This window comes from Haliotis asinina, chromosome 7, assembly GCF_037392515.1.
Source record: "Haliotis asinina isolate JCU_RB_2024 chromosome 7, JCU_Hal_asi_v2, whole genome shotgun sequence".
Taxonomy (NCBI): Eukaryota; Metazoa; Mollusca; class Gastropoda; order Lepetellida; family Haliotidae; genus Haliotis; species Haliotis asinina.
In genome coordinates this window covers 16,486,808-16,507,118 of record NC_090286.1, presented here as the reverse complement: position 1 = coordinate 16,507,118, position 20,311 = coordinate 16,486,808, and the positions used below count along the sequence as shown (strand labels likewise).

Sequence of the window (20,311 nt, the reverse complement as noted above, 5' to 3'; positions counted from 1 at the left end):
CAGATTCGAACAAAGGTTATATCCTCGAGGTTGACTTAGAGTATCCCAAGGAATTACACACATCACACAACAGCTACCCCCTGGCCCCCGAACGTATGAGGGTTAACCCAGACTGGATGTCTGAGTACCAACATAACTTGTCAGGTGGGCGTGTGACAGACGTTGAAAAACTCGTGCCTAACTTAATGAATAAGACCAAGTACATCGTTCACTATCGCAACCTACAGCTGTACCTGTCGTTGGGTATGAGGCTGACCAAAATACACAGGGTGCTCATGTTCGACCAGAGCCCATGGATGGAGCCCTACATCAGAATGAACACAGACCTACGAAAAAAAGCCACCAGTGATTTTGAGAAAAATCTCTACAAGCTCATGAATAACTCGGTGTTTGGTAAGACTATGGAAAACCTGAGGAAACGCGTAACCGTGAAGCTGGTTAGATCTAGTGAGGAAGACAAGCTCAGGAAATTGATAGCCAGTCCGGCATTCAACCGTAATAAAATATTTACAGACAACCTGGTTGCCATACACATGAAGAAAAGCCACATAAAATTCAACCGGCCTGTTTACGTGGGGATGAGCATCCTCGATTTATCCAAACACCTGATGTACGACTTTTACTACAACGAGCTCAAGAAACAGTACGGCGACAGGTGTGAAGTGCTGTACACTGACACGGATTCCCTGCTGATGGAGATTCGAACCGAGGACGTGTACGAGGACATGAAAAAACACCTCGATTTATACGACACCAGCGACTACCCTAAGACCCATACCCTACACAGCACGGTAAATAAAAAGGTCCTAGGTAAGATGAAGGACAAGTGTGCTGGCACGCCCATAGCCGAGTACATAGGTTTGAGACCTAAGATGTACTCCATACTGAAAGCTGACAATAGTGAGATCCGGAAGGCTAAGGGGGTTAAGAAGTATGTGGTGAAACAACACATCAAACACGCCAGATTCAAGGAAGCCCTGTTCAAGACCCGTACCTTTAGACATAAAATGAACACACTTAGAAGTGATGGGCATAAGATATACGGACTGACTATAAACAAGACGTCCCTGTCGCCTATGGACACGAAACGTTGGATAGCTACTGATGGTATAAACACATACGCGTATGGACATGAAAAAATTTGAGGCTATTTACTACAGCCCGCGTGGGTACTGGAAAGGAGCTAGCGCAGTAGATAAGCTAGCTAAACTAGCGCGAGTACCCCCGGAGGAAGCCAAAGCGTGGCTTGAAAAACAAGCCCTGTGGCAGATCTATTTACCGGCACCACGCTACGTGCCTAGAAGGAGGTTCGGTATTAACATACCTAATAGCATTCACCAGGCAGACCTACTGTTCCTACCCCACGACAAGAGGTACAAGTATGCCTTAACCGTAGTGGATGTAGCCAGTCGTTACAAGGAAGCCGAACCCTTGACCACGAAAGATTCGGCCCAGGTAGCCAGAGGATTCGAACGCATATACAAACGCAGCCCGCTGACGTGGCCAACAGAGCTGCAAGTTGACCCCGGACGGGAGTTCATGGGTGCCGTGTCTCAACTGCTAGCCAAACACGATACAAAGGTCAGGCGTGGCACGGCCGGAGCCCATCGCAGCCAAGCCATAGTTGAGAGATTTAATAGGACTTTGGCTGAGCGCTTGTTCGGCTATCAGTATGCTAGGGAGATGGCCACCCCTGGAAAACGATCGACTGAATGGGTCACGAGGTTACCCAAGGTGGTGTCGGCAATCAACCATGAAGTCACCCGTCTCACCGGTAAGAAACCGGCAGACGCTATCAAACTAAAATCAATAGTTGCAGAGTCGGCCGCTCCATTGCGTGGGAAGGAGAAACAGATACCAGATAGGGCCCTAGTGAGGTATCTATACCAGCCGGGGGAACACGAGGGCGATAACCGTAAGCGAGCCACCGATCCTATATGGTCAGTCAAAACTTACAACATAGATAAAGTGGATATGAAAGCCGACGAACCTAACTTGTACTACTTGAGGGATGGGCCGGGTAGGGGATTTGTAAGAGAAGAATTATTGATCGTACCGTACGGCACAGTGTTACCTCCTACCAAGGCACAGTAATTACCGCCAACTTTTTTGTAGTAGGGGTAATAGTAGTAAGAGCTAATGGCCCAACCAAAGCCTTATTTAGTAAATAAGGCTTTGTAGAGACATTTCTTGAAAGTGAGCCAGAACTGTCATTCCCTATACTACTAATTGCAATGTTTAATTGATCCAACAACATCCCCTGAACTTTGACTAGACAAATTCAGAATTTGCATGGTTCTTTGCCCATTACTGAAACTACTCTGAAGCAAACTAGGGTATATATCATGAGAAGAATGAATGGCACTAACCTCTACATTGGGATTATGGAAAGAAGGTGAAACTGCACCTAAAACATGTACCCACTGACCCATGTTCACAACCTAATTTGAAAATTGTCACCTTGTGAAGGACCATATCAAATATGCACTATTATCTGTACTACCGCAGTTGTGCATGCAAAATTTTAGTAAAATCGGCGGAATAGGTTTTGAGCTATTGTTACGGTTAAAAATTCACCATGACAATGTAAGAAATCCCCTTGTGAACCAGCAAAACAGAACAAAGACAAGTCATAAACGTTCAAAATATTATATTATTATGCAACGAGAGCAAGGTATACAAAGTCGCAAGTCAATAGTTACAATCCAGATTTCAAATACAATATAAGTGAGACAAAGTCTAAGTCAATGGGTCACAAAATACAATATAGCAAACTCACCAAAGTCTTAGTGCGAGAGAGAATCAACTATGCAGAATGGTCTGACAGCGGATGATGTAGATAAGGCATTGACAGATGCAGATGATGTAACTCCAGTGATGTGAATGAGTGTCGCCCTCAACACAGTAACCAGCCTTTATATATATATATACTAAGTCATTTCCCGAAAGTTCGGGCACTTACGAACATCGCCACCACTGTAGAAAGCCCTTGGGAATAAGTCTCCCAGAAGTAAACACATAGAAAACTAAGAGCAGATAATTTCCAGAAAGCCAGAGTCCTAAAAGTGCTGACCATCTATTAAACAAAATGTGACCCATCATATTTAATATCCAAAACACTAAACATTGTGACCCAATAATAATTATTACTGAATTAATAACAAAATACACAGAAAATACATACTCGTAACACTATGAACTTGGAAAGGAGCACAGGATAGGTTTGGAAAAGTTGTTTTTTGTGTTGCTAGAATTGAAAACAATGTTTTTTCAGGTGGACAATCAAAACTAAGAACAACTGGTGTCAGGGCAAGTCGTAGACCTTGATGCACTCAGACAGTGTTAGCTTGTACGCACAGTGGGTGATGCGTAATGGTACGATCATGAGGTACGATCATCAACTCCTCAATGACGAAGGCTCTCGGCGGCCTGTCTGTAAAGTAGTGCAGGCTGGGTTCACCATCTTTATGTCAACCTGGTCAGTGTTGCACATTTTCATAGATCATGTCATATCGGTGGAGCATTTTCTGCTGGCTCCCTTGTAGGTGTACAACTAGGGTGCGATTGAATCTCTTGACGATGTAATGAGTTCCCATCATGCCTCAATTCATACTGACATCATGCTTGGCCAGCAGCTGCAAACACTTCTCATGAACTCATTTCCAGGATTGACTTGCAACATGCTTTGGCAACTTCTTTCGAATCTTTGGTCATCAGCGGGCATACTTGTAGGTTCTGCATCTCACCATCTCATGCAGGAGAAACAGAAGAACGGCTTGGTGAGCACGATTCAAATTTTCTTTGCCATGCTTTGGCTTTTTCTTCAGAGACTTTGGAAGAGCTTGGGATGGCATTGCCACCTTTCCAGTACCCACACAAGCTGTCATAGATATCTCCACGGATGTATGCATGTATGTGCACAAGTGTTTAATTAATTATTTGCTCATGTCAGTATGCTTAAGTGTTGACCCCGGCAATGGCGATCCATTGTTTCACATCCAAGGGAGACAGCAAGGTCTTCTTGATCGTCAGTCCATACATCCTGTGTTCACTGTTTCCTGAGTTTTTCTTCCTTGATGGATCTGACGAGCTTGACGTTGACACATTTTCTCAAGTTCTCAGTTGTCTTTCCCAAACACCAAGCTATTCAAGGGATTGTAGAGGTTTTTCTCAGAATCATAGGTGGCCAGCTTTCACAACGCTGTGTTCATTTTGGATGAAGGCTCCATCCAAGATCAAACTCAAGTGTAAAGTGTAAAACTCAGTATTTTCGCGAGCACATGGACTGCCGCAGATTGCGATGGAGCACTACGTACTTGGTCTTGTGCATCAAGTTGGAGACGGCTTTTTCCATGCTGGCCAGCTTCGTTTCTCCAAGCAACTCATGTTGATATTCTGATATCCAGTCTCAGTTCTCTCACCGTCAACTGTTCGGGAGCCAGCAGATAGCTGGATTTAGGGTACTCCAAATGCACTTTGAGGATGTAGCCTTTGTTCGAATCTGGCGTGACACTCGCAACATCGATTGTCTCGGGCTCATTCAAGGAGACCCATTCGAAAACTCCGGTGGGGAGATACTGACCCATGGCCCAGCCATACATGTTGTCTCAAGATAGAGGAGATGGTTGACGGGTTGATTACAGCCTTTCATGTATTTGTTAGTAGCATTCGCATATCATTTTTAGGTCTTGGAAATCCAGCCTCACAAACTTTTTTTAACAAACAGGTGCATGTTATAACCCATCTGCAGTTTCAGTTCCACACCAATCTTTTCCAACAGGACATCCAAGACAGACTGGGGCATTTATGACGCTAATGCCATTTATGATGTATATCTATCTATACTAGCAGTATACTTAGGCAACATTTAGGTTCACTGAAATGTAATTATTAGCTGTTTGCCTAGTCTGCCTGTTTTAGATAAGGATTGTAAATATTAGTAATTATATTTGTTATATGTGTGAGCAATGATCAGAGTCCATGCTTAAATCTAAATGACTGGTAGCTATCAGATGTATTAATAGCACAGTGTTATGGATAAAATACAACACTGATAAGTCTGATACTTTCAATAATTTGTATTTAACAACAGCAAGATACAAAAGTTACACAATAGAGGTTTCAAATACAATGCAAATGAGTCAAATCTACAGTAATGGGTCACCAATATAATGTAAACTCACCAAAGTCTTGATGCGAGAGTGAAAAACGATTGTGCAGAATGTAAAACGCCGAGCAGTCAGGCAGCAGTTATGTTGATCAAGCACTGACAGACACTGATCATGTATATACTCCAGTAATCTGTGTGTCAGGCAACTAGCCTTCATATATATATTCATTTCCTGAAAGTTCGAGCACATATGACCATTGCCATCTACGTGGAAAGCTCTAGAAGTCTCCTGAAAGTCAACAATTAATCAAAACATAAAGGTAAAGGGGAGGTAACTCTAAAGCACTTCCTGAAAGCCTGCTGCCAAAATACTATAAGTACTGACCATTTATGATACGAAATGTGACCCATAGTAATTATCATTCAAAACACTAACCACTGTGACCCAATAATAATTATTACTTAATTCAGTGCTGGCTCAAGAGACGGTTTTGGAGTGTTTTCACTCATCAAATTCAGTGAGGACCCCCTCTATTTTACATCTGCCCATCTATTTGACATCGGCGGGGGTCCAGAAACACTATTTTCATCAATTTGGACCCACTCAAAATTTCACCCAAATCTAACACTGTTAATTAATAATACAATTTATAGAAATTTCACTTGCGTAACAATAGTGGTAACAATATTGAATGTATAGCCTGTTGCGCGTTGTTTATGAATTAACTGATGTTTGTTTCATCATTCAGGGCACTTTGTTAGTCCAATTACATATCCCATATTACCAGCGCCAAAATAAATCCCTGAAACCTACACAAGTGTTTGTCTTACCGAAGTATCATATAAGAACACCTCTGTTACATTTAGACGAATTAAAATGTACACTTTTTACAGAATGAAGTGTAATGTCATAGATTCACAACAGTGCCAGGATGATTTTCATTCAATTCTCATCATTTATGAAATTTCATTCAACACACTAATGGTCACATGACATTCCCCCCAACGTGTTTGGGTCTAGTCTTCCGAGGGATTCATATTTATAACACCAACAATGTAAAACACTTTCTGTGATTTTAACTATCAAAGCCTATCACTTTTGTAATGGGTGACTATGTGCAATACTGTGGATGTATAAGTCAAGCTGTCCGTGTAAGCGCTACAGCCAGGTGTTGGTGACAACTATTACCAGGGATAATCTGCAACAGGCATAGGTCACTCGCTTGCTTTGTTTACCATTTGCACTAATTAAAGGGGCACTGATTCGGAGCAATTTCCGTGGACTGGTGTAAACTTTTGTAATTGTTTTTCTCCCATGAGTACTGGAATGATATCCCAGAATTCGTGACTAGTTCGTGATCTCTGCTGCGCAGTCCGTATGCATAATTGAGAGTTTAATTATAGACAGATCAACTAAGGTGAAGTCATTTTTACTTCATTACAAATGTATTATGAAAATAAATGAAACACTTTGAAGGTCAGTCATCTGCCAGTGGTAGAAATGGTAAAAAACTATTAGGACAGGAAAATAACGAAGCCAATGTATGTGTCTGTATTTTGTCTCATACCCCTAATTAGTTTATTGTCATATTTGTATGATTTTGAAAATTAATAAAAGAACACACGGCCTGCTTATACTTAGTGTAAATTTCTAACATGACGGCAACATTTACATATTGTACAGATTGCCAATGTGGATCCTATTTCACACACATACGCGATCTAGTGTGTGTTTTCTGTCATATAGATTCTGCTGAATGCTACAACAAATAAATTCAAACAAAATGCAACTAATGAATGTAAAACAGACTAATTTTATAGCAACAATGTCAGGCTACTACCTTGTTCAGGAATGTATCCATCAATATCCACATAAAAGAACGATATTCCATTCATATGCAGCTAGTAAATAATCCTGCTCTGTGTCGTGTGTCTTACAACAGTCTGATTTGCGAAAAAGTAACACATCGCTTCACGTCTTTCACATTGGTGAAAACCTGATAAACCTTTCATTGGTCACCCAAGATAGCACACCTGGCAAGTAATTGTATGATGTCCGCCATTCTAAGTAATTTAGTTAATCAATAATGAGCAATCAATCAATCAACACAATGGTGATTAATTCTTTGAAGAGAGGATGTTTTTTTTACACTCGCTCTTTACGACAGGATGTAGTCAGTACAGATTAGTACATCTACACACACTGCCTTTTGACAAATCCGCTGTAGAAGATAAAAGCAATTAATCAATCAGTGTGTTATCGGTTAATCCTCTGACGATGTTTGTTTTTGTAACTCAGCTGATAAACCCTCTTGCATCACTTACATGCACATATTACATAACATACAATACATTTGCCATTACAGACCTTAATTTATAATGTTGAGTATTTACTCCAGACAGGAGATATGCCAAATGGGAACCTTTGTTGAGCAACCTGAGTGGTGTTACTACTAATTATACCTGTTATAAATTCATTAACTGACCATCCAGAGAATGATGACAAATAACATGTGTACGTTTACACCATCAAACGTGAGTTACAGCAAGGAAGATGTAATCGCTGTGTGGCATGCGGCCTGAAAACACTTACGGACCGAAACTGTTTTGAGGATACCAACGGGTCTTCGTTGCATAAGGAACACATACAGGCATTTGCTGTGTACTTTGGTAAATAGGTGTAATAAGTTGGGTTTTTTTACGTAAGAAGATTTTCAGATTTCTCTACCAAAGGCAAAGTCATCGTTTTTAGTTTACGAATTCAAATAAATCAACTGTGTGTTTTTATTATCATAAATAATAAACAAATTTACTTATGATATTTGCTATCACAGCTGAACCAACACTGAAAACTATCTAAAAATAAAGCTTTGCAATCTTTCGGACTGAAACAAATGGCTTGCTATGTGCCTGTAGACATCATATTTTCACATAACATGATTAAATATTAAGGTTAAAAACACAGTAACAGGATCTAATTGGATCAGTCACTATACCATCCAAGCATCCGAAAAAACTACACTGCTGGGATATTTTGTTACGATCAGACAAGGAATACCATGGATATTTTTAAATAATGGCATATGATGGGCATCCGGCCTCCTGACTGTTTAGGCGAAGAAATTCTGCTAATACGGACAGGAACTCAGTCCATTTGTCCGTCAAGGTCGAGGGAGTGAGTGCTGACCATCTTGCAGTTTCGTTTTGTAATTAGACTGTTTGCGAAAAACATAATTTGCTCTGCATCAGTGCCCCTTTAACGTGTGCCTCACCATGCTCCAATGCACACAGTGACTTAGCACGTTCCCAGTGCAACTTCAGTTGTGTTTAACCAGGGAGACTATTAGAGTATATACGTTGCAGATCATCCCTGGTTTAACAGAACTTCAGCCAGTTTATTGTATCAGTCAGAATTTTACAATGAGTAAATGCATTATAGTAAGAATTAAGAGCAAGAATTATCTGAATGAATGAACGAAATAAAGAAAAAACAAAACAGTACATATGTGAATGAATGAAGGAAGGAAGGAATGAATGATACACCGCAGCCTTCCCTCCCAAAACATGTAAAAGAACGCAACAGTATCGCGAGAACACATGTTAACATCAGCTGTCCTTTTAAAAATCTACTTTGAAACATTTTTGTTTACATTAATAATTAATTCATGTGGGGAATGGAATGGACATTAACAAAAAGTTAACTGACACTGTCACACTGCCCTAAAAATATAATGTAAAACTCTCAACAAGAGTCATCAGAAGAGGACATATCCCCCAGACCCCACATATTTGAAAGGATAAATTATCTGACAGATACTTATTGTGTTTTTAGACCAAGTCTGAATTGTTTCCGTGGAATTCATGAAAATTATAAATGCCATATATCTGTAATAAAAAAAATCACCATTTCAAGATCTGTCTCGTATATCTGCCAAGATCTTTTGAAAGATATGAAATGGTTTTTGAGTTGTGCTCCAGAAACGAAGTCAGCAACGTGTTCATGGAACAGAGAAAATAATCCATCATAAAAACCTGTAAATAGCAAAAGGCACCACTTTGGGGTCTGCCACACATATCTACCAAGTAACACTGACAGATATTAGGAACGTTTTTATGTTCTGCTCCAGAAACAGAACACACCTCTCACCGAGAAAGGACAAATAATCTGAGAGTTACTCATTGCTTTTTTAGACTAAGTTTGAATTGTTTCCATGGAATTCATGAAAATTATAAATGCCATATATCTGTAACCAGCAATGTCGCAATTTCAAGATCTGGCTCATATATCTGCCAAGATCAGTTGAAAGATATGAAACAGTTTTCTGATTGATATATCTACCAAGTTTTGAAGAAAAATATTGAACGGTTTTTGAGTTCTGCCCTGGGAACGAAGCCCATCCCTCCATTTTCAGACTAAGTCCGAAACGTTTCCATGAACGGTTTTTGAATTCTGCCCTGGGAACGAAGCCCATCCCTCCATTTTCAGACTAAGTCCGAAACATTTCCATGGAAACCAAGAAAATAACAAATCACAAAAACCTTTAAAAGCCAAACAGCACCACTTTGGGGATCCTGTACATAGCAAAAGGCACCACTATAGGCTCTGATTGATATATCTACCAAGTTTTGAAGAAAAATATTGAATGGTTTTTGAGTTCTCTTCTGGAAACGAAGCCCATCCCTAGTTAGGGAGACTAAGTCTGAAATGTTTCCATGGAAACCAAGATAATAATATATCACAAAAACCTTTAAAAACCAAAAGGCACCACTTCAACTACTGACTGATATATCTACCAAGTTTTGCAGAAAAATGTTGAACGGCTTTTGAGCTGTGCTCCGGAAACAATACACACCTCTCACTTTTGAGACTATGTCTGACACATTTCCAAGGAAACCGAGAAAATAATACGTCACCAAAACCTGTAAATACCAAAAGGCACCACTAAAGGTTCAGACTGATATATCTACCAAGTTTTGCAGAAAAATATTGAATTGCTTTTGAGTTCTGCCCTGGGAACGAAGCCCATCCCTCCATTTTCAGACTAAGTCCGAAACGTTTCCATGAACGGTTTTTGAGTTCTGCCCTGGGAACGAAGCCCATCCCTCCATTTTCAGACTAAGTCCGAAACGTTTCCATGGAAACCAAGAAAATAACAAATCACAAAAACCTTTAAAAGCCAAACAGCACCACTTTGGGGATCCTGTACATAGCAAAAGGCACCACTATAGGCTCTGATTGATATATCTACCAAGTTTTGAAGAAAAATATTGAATGGTTTTTGAGTTCTCTTCTGGAAACGAAGCCCATCCCTAGTTAGGAAGACTAAGTCTGAAATGTTTCCATGGAAACCAAGATAATAATATATCACAAAAACCTTTAAAAACCAAAAGGCACCACTTCAACTACTGACTGATATATCTACCAAGTTTTGCAGAAAAATGTTGAACGGCTTTTGAGCTGTGCTCCGGAAACAATACACACCTCTCACTTTTGAGACTATGTCTGACACATTTCCAAGGAAACCGAGAAAAATCACCAAAACCTGTAAATACCAAAAGGCACCACTAAAGGTTCTGACTGATATATCTACCAAGTTTGGCAGAAAAATATTGAATGGTTTTTGAGTTCTGCTCTGCAAACAAAACCCATCCCTCCATTTTGGTACTGTGTCCGAAACGTTTCCATGGAAACTAAGAAAATAAGAAATCATAAAAACCTGTACATAGGAAAAGCCACCACTTCAGGATGTGATTGATATATCTACCAAGTTTTGCAGAAAAATATTGAATTGCTTTTGAGTTCTGCCCTGGGAACGAAGCCCATCCCTCCATTTTCAGACTAGGTCCAAAACGTTTCCATGGAAACCGAGAAAATAATAAATCATAAAAACCTGTACATAGCCAAAGCCACCACTTCAGGAGGTGATTGATATATCTACCAAATTTTGAAGAAAAATATTGAACGGTTTTTGAGTTCTGCTCCGGAAACAAAGCCCATCCCGCCATTTTGAGACTAAGTCTGAAATGTTTCCATGGAAACTGAGAACATAACAAATCACAAAAACCTGTAGAGAGCAAAAGGCACAACTTTGGGGTCTGCAACACATATCTGCAACGTTTTACGGACAGATATTAAGAAGTATTTGAGTTCTGCTCTGGAAATGAAACGCACCGCTCAATTTTCACACTAGGTCCGAAACGTTTCCATAGAAACCGAGAAAAATAATATATCACAAGATCCTGTACATAGCAAAAGGCACCACTTCAACTACTGACTGATATATCTACCAAGTTTTGCAGAAAAATATTGAACGGCTTTTGAGTTCTGCTCCGGAAACAAAGCCCATCCTTCCATTTTGAGACTAAGTCTGAAACGTTTCCATGGAAACCGAGAGCATAACAAATCACAAAAACCTGTAGAGAGCAAAAGTCACAACTTTGGGGTCTGCAACACATATCTGCAACGTTTTACGGACAGATATTAAGAAGTATTTGAGTTCCGCTCTGGAAATGAAACACACCTCTCAATTTTCAGTCTAGGTCCAAGACGTTTCCATGGAAAGCGAGAAAATAATACATCACAAGATCCTATACATAGCAAGAGGCACCACTTCAACTACTGACTGATATATCTACCACGTTTTGCAGAAAAATATAGAGCGGTTTTTGAGTTCTGCTCCGGAAACGTTTCCATGGAAACCGAGACAATGATAAATCACAAAATCATATACATAGCAAAAGGCACCACCTTAGGTTCTGACTGATATATCTACCAAGTTTGAGAAGAAAAACATTTAACGTTTTTTGAGTTCTGCTCCGGAAACAAAACCCACACAACCATAAGACTAACACCAAAATGTTCAATGAAAAACAAACAAAATATAAATGCCCCAAATCTGTAAATAGCAAAAGGCACAACTAAAGGCTAAAGGTTTGGTCTAAAAATATTGAACGGTTTCTGAGTTATGCTCCGGAAACAAAATTATTAAGGACGGGCGGACGGACAGGCGGACAGACGACGCGTCGACTATATCCCGCCGCATTACATGCCGAGGGGATAAAAAGCGTTCTAAAACACCTTTCCAGTTTTGTCAAATAATAAGATCAACAAGAAAGAAAGAAGGTATGGAACTATAACCCTCAAGCATCAGATCAGATCGGCAATATGTCACATTTTTCACACACCTCAAATACACCCTAACGTTCTTTTTTAGATTATGAAACTATCACTATTACTTGCAAACACATTTCACCTGATAGTATATTCCCCTCATATGAATTAAGGTATATGTGAAAGATGTTTTTGAAGAATTAACTAGGATTACTCAAACAACAGCGTATAGCATTTCAATGGCGAAATGTCATATTTTTCACACACCTCAAGTACACCCTAACAATTCATATAACTGTCACTATTACTTCCAAATACCTTTCAACTAAAGGTATGTTCTTCTAAAAATTAAACGAATGTGTGAAGAAGTTTCTATCGGCACAATTTAGTCTATCTTTGCGGTGAATCGAGAATAAAAGCTTACCGACTTGAAACTTTACTACAAACCTACTGTCCTAATATGGACACTAATACCAATTATTTGACTTAAACTGAAGTGACAAAATAGTTAACCTATCTTCTACATGTTGGATTTCAGTTGTCACAACATTCAGCGAATTTCATCAGCTGTTGAAAATAAACCAGGCTCAATCTTAAGTACTAAGCTCCATGTGACGAGCTGAAGCATACGTTCAGGGTTTGTTAAAGGAGTTATCTCTCCTTCTGTATAAAGTCTCCCCTCTGTACATTAGGTGCGTTGCAAGCCAAAAATCACTTAGAGTAAGCAAGTGAATCGCTTATTCCGGGCTTGCAACATCTCGAAGCGTTTGTTGCTCTTCAAAAAATGGCAGAGCAATTACCGTTACCTCATCCGACGCTAATAAAGAAGGCATTAGGAGATTTTCAATGACAAGTGATGGATTTATGATTGTTGAGGACAACATTGAACCTGTGGGACAAACTTAGGATGCTGGGATGTAAGCTGTTTTTGACAACTTGGCAGCTGTACAATTTTGTTCAGCCTTCAAATTCAAATTTTCATAAGCTGCCATTTTGGTTTGAGAATGAAATGACCTCATCCTGCGGTTGCTGTGATTGCAAGTGCCTGAAAGCATGTTGAAACATGTTGATTCATTCACTGCCATTCAATGAAAATGTAACAGAACATGAACATTAAACAGAAATTATATGATATGTAGGTAAGCTGGAACTTATTAGAGTAGGTGATATGGTAATTTATATTTTAGAAATGGGATGTTGGGTGGAATAAAATAGTGTTACAGTGTTTTGGGTTGTTTGTGTTTATTTATTGGTGGGTTGGGTGGCTTTTCATACATGTGGTTTTGTTAATGTAAACTAGGTTAGGTGGCTTATAATTACATCTTTGCCTGTTGTGCAAGTACTAGTACTGTACTGACGTTGTTACCTTGCAGTCATTTATTCTACTTATTACTCACGTTTGGCAGTAAAATTCCATTGGAATTTCCTTCGTTGGTCATGTACTGTAGGTGGGTATCTGTCGTATCCCTTTGCTGTCCACCATGTTGGGTGCGGAAGCAGAAGGTGCGCTGTGCAGCAGTGAAGTTGTTTATTGTTGCGTAGCCAATCATTACATTTACTGTGACCTTGCGGAGGTTAGCTCCTGGGGTATATAAGAGCCTGATGCAACTGATATTGTTGTCTTGTGCATCAGTGTTCCGAGCAAGTAAGTCCACTGTCTATACAGGGATGTTCCCTACGGCTCGTTTGGGTTGGTTTGTTTTCTAAGGACTCATATTGTTGAGTAGTTTTATATTGTAGTGGGGTGGTGAAAATAGATTATGATATAGTATATTTTACAGGATTACTTTGTAGATAGTGTGGTTTGGAGGAGAAATTAGCATTAGGAATTAAATACATGTAGGAATTAGTGTCGGAAATAGGTTTTGTTTTTGTTAAAGGAGTGAAAGAGAGAGCTACTTTTGTTCAGTTTTTGTTATAATTGTTTTACTTATTTTTCTTATGTTTTATTTAACAGAATAAATGATTATTATTGTTTACAATTCTGTGTTGTGTCATATTTTGTTGAAAGAGATGACAAATGCCACCGACCCGAAGAAGAGTGTACACTGGCTACTGGCTAGTTTAATGCCGCATTCAACAATATCCCTGCTATATGGCGGCGGTCTGTAAATAATCGAGTCTGGACCACACAGTCCAGTGATCAACAGCATGAGTATCGATCTGCGCAAATGGGAACCGTTTCTAGACTTCCATCATTTATTAAAATTACACAACGCAAAGTCCATAATAAACCATGAACAGGGTAACACCAAGGTACACTCTGCATTGAACTCCTGCCACTGGGATGCCTCCCATTACCTTAGAAAGTTATTTATGCTACACTAAATTAACAACGAAAATCATACATCAAGTATCCCTCTGTAAATCTGGGCCCGCTTGCACAGAGCAATCTTAGTTACAATCAATCTTAGGTCCCTACAATCAAGTTTACAATAACCATACAGTAGTCAGTACAGATACCTGGTCCCGCTGAAACATTCTTAGCTGTAATTCCCTTGTCTCCTTTTGCTTTTACTTTGACTGTAGTCATTGCAGAGGCTTTAATCTGTGAAGTCTTTTTGGGCGGCATCGTAACTTTGTGGGGACATATCAATAAAATGTGTTCATATTTGAATATACGTCAAAATTGAACTAAATCATGTCAGCGCCCTGTCGCCATGATCACAACATTGCAGGCACGCACTTGACGATCCGGTGTCAGCCGATCCTGATTGGCTGTAACTGGTTGCATACGGATTGTCAGTGCATAAAATTCGTCCCCGGACAATATTCCAAATGTGCTTCTCATGGTCTACCTTTAGAATACATCACCACAAACTTTAAAAACACGCCATAATACTATTTTACTTAATTGCAGGTGATTTTGTTCAAAAGCACGTTCTTGAAACAATGCCCTATGACGCTGGCATAGCAACAAGGTCGTTCTCATTTGCAACAAAACACGTGTTGTTATTGTTTTCTTTAAGGGCTGTTTTGATAAAAACGAATCCTTATGATATCGAAAATTCATATATCCATATTCATTCACACTTTCCAGTCTAGATATCTACTGTCAGTATGATGCCATAAGTGAGTTATCATTTGTGAAAATCACACAGTCAAAAGATTTACGTCACAGAAAGCCCCCGACCTATGTATACAAGAGTGAGTGAGTTTAGTTTAATGCCGCATTCAACAATATCCCTGCTATATGGCGGCGGTCTGTAAATAATCGAGTCTGGACCACACAGTCCAGTGATCAACAGCATGAGTATCGATCTGCGCAAATGGGAACCGTTCCCATGCGTGAACCAAGTCAGCGAGCCTGACCACCCAATCTCGTTATTCGCCTCTTAATTAGCACAAGCATAGTTGCCTTTTATGGCAAGCATGGGTTGCGAATAAAAAAAAATTGTGTGTCTGTTGTCTGTTCTTAAAGCGATGGTTTTGTAATTTGGGAAAACCAACGGTCTATTTTAACGATCACATATATATTGTAGGGGGTGAAAATACATAAATGACTCATTGGCATCGTTATAAATGAAACCCCGTCATTAAAACTTCTCATTTCGATCTTTAATTACCTGAAATGGACCTTTCTGACAACAGTACACAACTCTTATGTTCTTTTCTTACTATCAAAAATAATCTCTGACGAATACGACATTCTACATGTCACGTGTTTTTTTTATTCGACAACCAAATGTAATCACATTATGAATTCAACATTCCCAAGCATTAGACACTCTAAAGCGGTGAACACTGAATATTTTCATTGATTGTAAGTCTGTAAATATATATAATCAGACATTTCGTATGCCCAGGCTCTCTGTCCCTATTGTTCATGTAGACGTTTTTGATGGGAGTTGACCTAGTACAATATCGACAGAGAATCGGGGTATTCCATTGTAAATTTTCCAATTCTTCAAAAAACAAAACAAATCACATCTAAATACTTACATCCTTGTAATGTTCACCTTTATACTTGGTGTAAGGGGTATTCAGCTCTCCATCATGTTTTTGATTTGTTGTGGTGATGTTCACCCAAATCAGGGACCTTCGCTATTCAGTCAATCAAACTTCGTAGTACATTTAAATGCACGCAGTCTAAGAGAAACAGTTGATATTATAGGAATAGAATTCAAAGATTGTGATTTAATTTTTATTACAGAAACCTGGTTACATTCTGGTATTTCATATGATGATATCTTAATACAAGGTTTTCACAATCCACTTAGAGAGGATAGATCCACAAGGGGAGGTGGGGTTGCTATTTACGCCAGTAAACACCTTCTTTGTAAACATATGATCACTCTATCGGTAATGGGTCTAGAGGCAGTCTGGGTGAAAATTTCAAGTAAAAATAAGCACCGTCTAGTTGGCACTTTCTATCGTGCTGATAAGAGCAATGCATTTTGGGATTTAATTGACATGTCATTAGGTAATGCAGCAGACTTGGACTTACACATGGTTGTTGTAGGAGATTTCAATATTTACTATCTCAGTTGTCATAAACAACGTATAGAGTATTTACAAGCAACTTACGGCCCTTGACAAAATATATCTCAACCTACTAGGATCACGGAACACTCTAGAACATTAATGGATCTAATCTATGTCTCAAACTATACTTATGTACGTTCTTCTGGTGTGACTGACCTTATATGTAGTGACCATTGTCCAGTCTTCGTTAGTTTGAAAAGCTGCAAACCACAAACCTCATGTTTCAAGAGAAAAATATACAATTATTCATTATTTGATTGGATGGATTATTCTCTTATTTCGATCAGATTAACTGGCAAGAAATGTTGGATATAACCGATATCGATTCTTTAGTGAACATGTTTACAGATTTTTTATTACAAACTTGCGATAGATTTATTCCAAATAAAACTGTACAGAGATAAACCATGGATGACAGCTGAAATACGAAAACTAATTCGTAAACGTAATCGCAAACATAAGATTGCCAAACGAAGAAACTCTTCCACTGAATGGAAATTGTTTAGGAACTTAAGAAATGAAGTGGTATCAGCTGTAAGGAAATCAAAAGAAATATATTTTCAGAAATTAGACAACATCATCAATGATAATTGTGATAGTAAGACATGGTGGCGTCTGATAAAATCTTATCTTAGAAGAAAGGAAACATGTATATCATTTCCACCTATATCAGACGAAAATATAATATACGAGGATCCAGAATCAATAGCAAACGTCTTAAATAATTTTTTGTGAGTCAATCTATTGTCCCAGATCCGAATCGCCCGCTTCCTCCCCCAGTTATGATAACACAAACTAGATTAGACTATATTGAGTTATCACAGCGCGATGTCCAAGATATATTGCTTTCTCTTAAAGATCACATATACTCTAGTAGGGTACAAATACAAAATAACTTGCTGATATCGCTATAAATGAAACCCCGCCATTAAAACTACTCCTTTTGACCTTTAATTAACTTAAATCGTCCTTTTTGTCAACAGTGCACAATTCTCAGGAGCAAACGAAATTTCAACTAATCAGAGTGGCACGTCTCCGTGACGTAATTGTAGGCATAGAAATGAGGGTCTGTGCAGTATTCATCTACATTTCAGGGGTTTAACTATTTCGTTTACAGGTTTGTACAAACCTGAAATCGCGAAAGCTGTTCGGAGGGTGAATGACTGTTTGGTGACACATCTGGGATGACTGGAGGTTCAATGACCGCGCATCCGTGGGAAACCAACATCATGCCATCAAACACCTGCGTGACCTCATCAGTCTACACGTGTGACGTGGTTGGTGACTCATCGGGGTTGACAGCCCTGAGGTGGCACACTGAGGTCGATGACCGCGCACCCATGGGAAACCGGCATCACGCCATCACATCACGCCATTTATTTGGACCAATCACCGTGTAGTATCAAACTCACTCAGGCGCTCCAATGACCTATTTAAACACCTATCTCACATCCCCCTTGGGAACCGGTATGACACATCACGCCATGGCATCACCCTATTGATTTGGACCAATCAGCAAGTATCAATACTTATGGTTTACAAACCAGTTTCATCCGGTTTTCATTTGAACTCCGCTGACAATAATCACTTGACTTGTCTTTACACCGTGTTTACATGTTTCCATACTCAATCACCTTTTCTGTCGCATATCTCAAAGTGTGCGCGCCGTTGAGGCATGGTGCACTCTCAGCCTGCAGCCGAGAGTGCTCACTCAGCCAAGGTGTCATATGATATCTCCTCAAACTGTTCTCTCCCATATTATATTTTCTGCCTGCTGTGGTTTGTTTGGATCCATACATATGCAGAGATTAAACACACATAGATGTAATTAGTTCGTCGGCTTAAGGACACATTTGCCGTGCTACGTGTTTAAACGAATCAGAATGACTTACCGTTATGCCATGGTTACATTCCATATCCTTATGGTATCCTGCCGGAAAATGCCAACATGCCAAAATGTGACACTAAACCAGTGTATCCAATGCGGGAGGTGCGAATTCAAGGATGATATTGACATGTAAAACCCAAACCTCATATGTTTGTGATTGTATGGAATGAATCAACCACCAAAGCACATGAGATTAAAATACACATCTGTGTATCTCTCAGTCACCGCCACAAATTGGCACCAACAAGTCTTGAGTAGGCTGGCGCAACTCTCTAATAAGTTTTATCACAAACCGTTCATGCACTGCCCCGCGCTAGACTAACTAAACAGTATTGCCATACAATAACGAGTTTTAATGTGTTTAACCTTTAGGGTTTTTCTTAAAGCAATGCTAGGCTGCATTTAAACATGTGGTGACCCACATTGATCTAGCGAGGAGGGGATATCATGTGGCTGTCGACTGTTACACTTTCGACAGATAGCATTGAGTGTATCCGTACGAGGTCGTTCGCAGTGTTATTAGGATGGAATTACGAATTTGCTCTGGCTTAAGAGGATTGAATGAATACCTCATGATAAGACATTTTAAAACAAACATAAATGAAAAATTTGAATATACTCATATAGTGATGTTTAGCTTTTGTTGTAACTTTGCTCTGTCCTATAGCTGCTGTGTATGCGCACTTCCTTAGACTTCCATCAGAAAAGTTTTAAAGCGTCAGACAACGCATTGGTGTAAATAGTTGCATGTTCCTATGCTCAATGGACAACTCCATGGTGATCATCCACTTGGCACAGACCTTGTGACTAAAGGTGGGTACCACACATTAAGAAACACAAAAGATATATAGATTTCATGGTTTATTATATAATTAGCTTCGTTTTCAAATGAGTAAAACTATGGGATAGGAGCATGCCCAATAGTCTACTGTACATGTCATTGTCCTTCATCATCCTCCTGTCCTTTGCTCTCTGTCTCAGATAGGGTGTCTGTATCATCATCATCCTCATCCTCAGTCAACCCTTCCACCCAAGCCTTGTATTTGAACATTTTGGAAAACACATCATCATACATATTATTGCTATCTTTTACTTCTGTTCATATTCCTTGTGTCTTTGGGCTCCACTACATATGATACAGATAAGTAATAAATCGAGCATACGTCTCCTTAAACGCGATCCAGGTTAATTGTTTTAGTCTGGTTTGGATTACGTCCTCGCTAAATACTTTCTTCGTGTACAGCTGGTGTTTCTCATCCAGTGCATCTCTATTCAGCTCACGTGTACCTGAGTACATTTGGCTGGGTACCTTGCTCTTCCAGATCAGCCACCTTACATTTCCTGTTGTTGACATTGCTTAATGATTCATCATCATCATAATCATCCTGTTCCATTTCAGGACATTGTTTGTCGTGTAAATGTCGTAGTAAGTTATGGTTACTGCTAAACAGTTGACCACTTGGTCTCTTCACATCAGAGTTGTCTTCCTCCCATTTCCTTTTAACTTGGGGTATTCCAGGATGGCCCCCATTGGGACAGCAGTTTCGCAAATCAGAAGGATCTTGAAACATGAGTCCACAGTCATCACAAGATGGCATGGCTGAGAGCTGTTATTCATACGTCTGCTCACGATGAACGTCGACTGAATCGTCCTAGCTTATAGGTTTCCTCTTAAACTGAACGCATTAGGACAAAGTCGCGATTGGGGAGGTGTTTG

General features: G+C 39.5%; 1 protein-coding gene across 1 annotated transcript in view; it reads right to left on the bottom strand.

Annotated features, from left to right (window-relative positions):
* Nucleotides 1-14,920, bottom strand: part of LOC137291841 (IQ motif and ankyrin repeat domain-containing protein 1-like) — a 282,934-nt gene extending 268,014 nt beyond the window's left edge. The window contains exon 1 of the mRNA XM_067823385.1: nucleotides 14,685-14,920. Coding sequence (XP_067679486.1) covers nucleotides 14,685-14,793 — 109 coding nt within the window. The 5' untranslated portion in view covers nucleotides 14,794-14,920. The remainder of the gene's footprint in view (nucleotides 1-14,684) is intronic.
* Nucleotides 14,921-20,311: the final 5,391 nt, after the last annotated feature.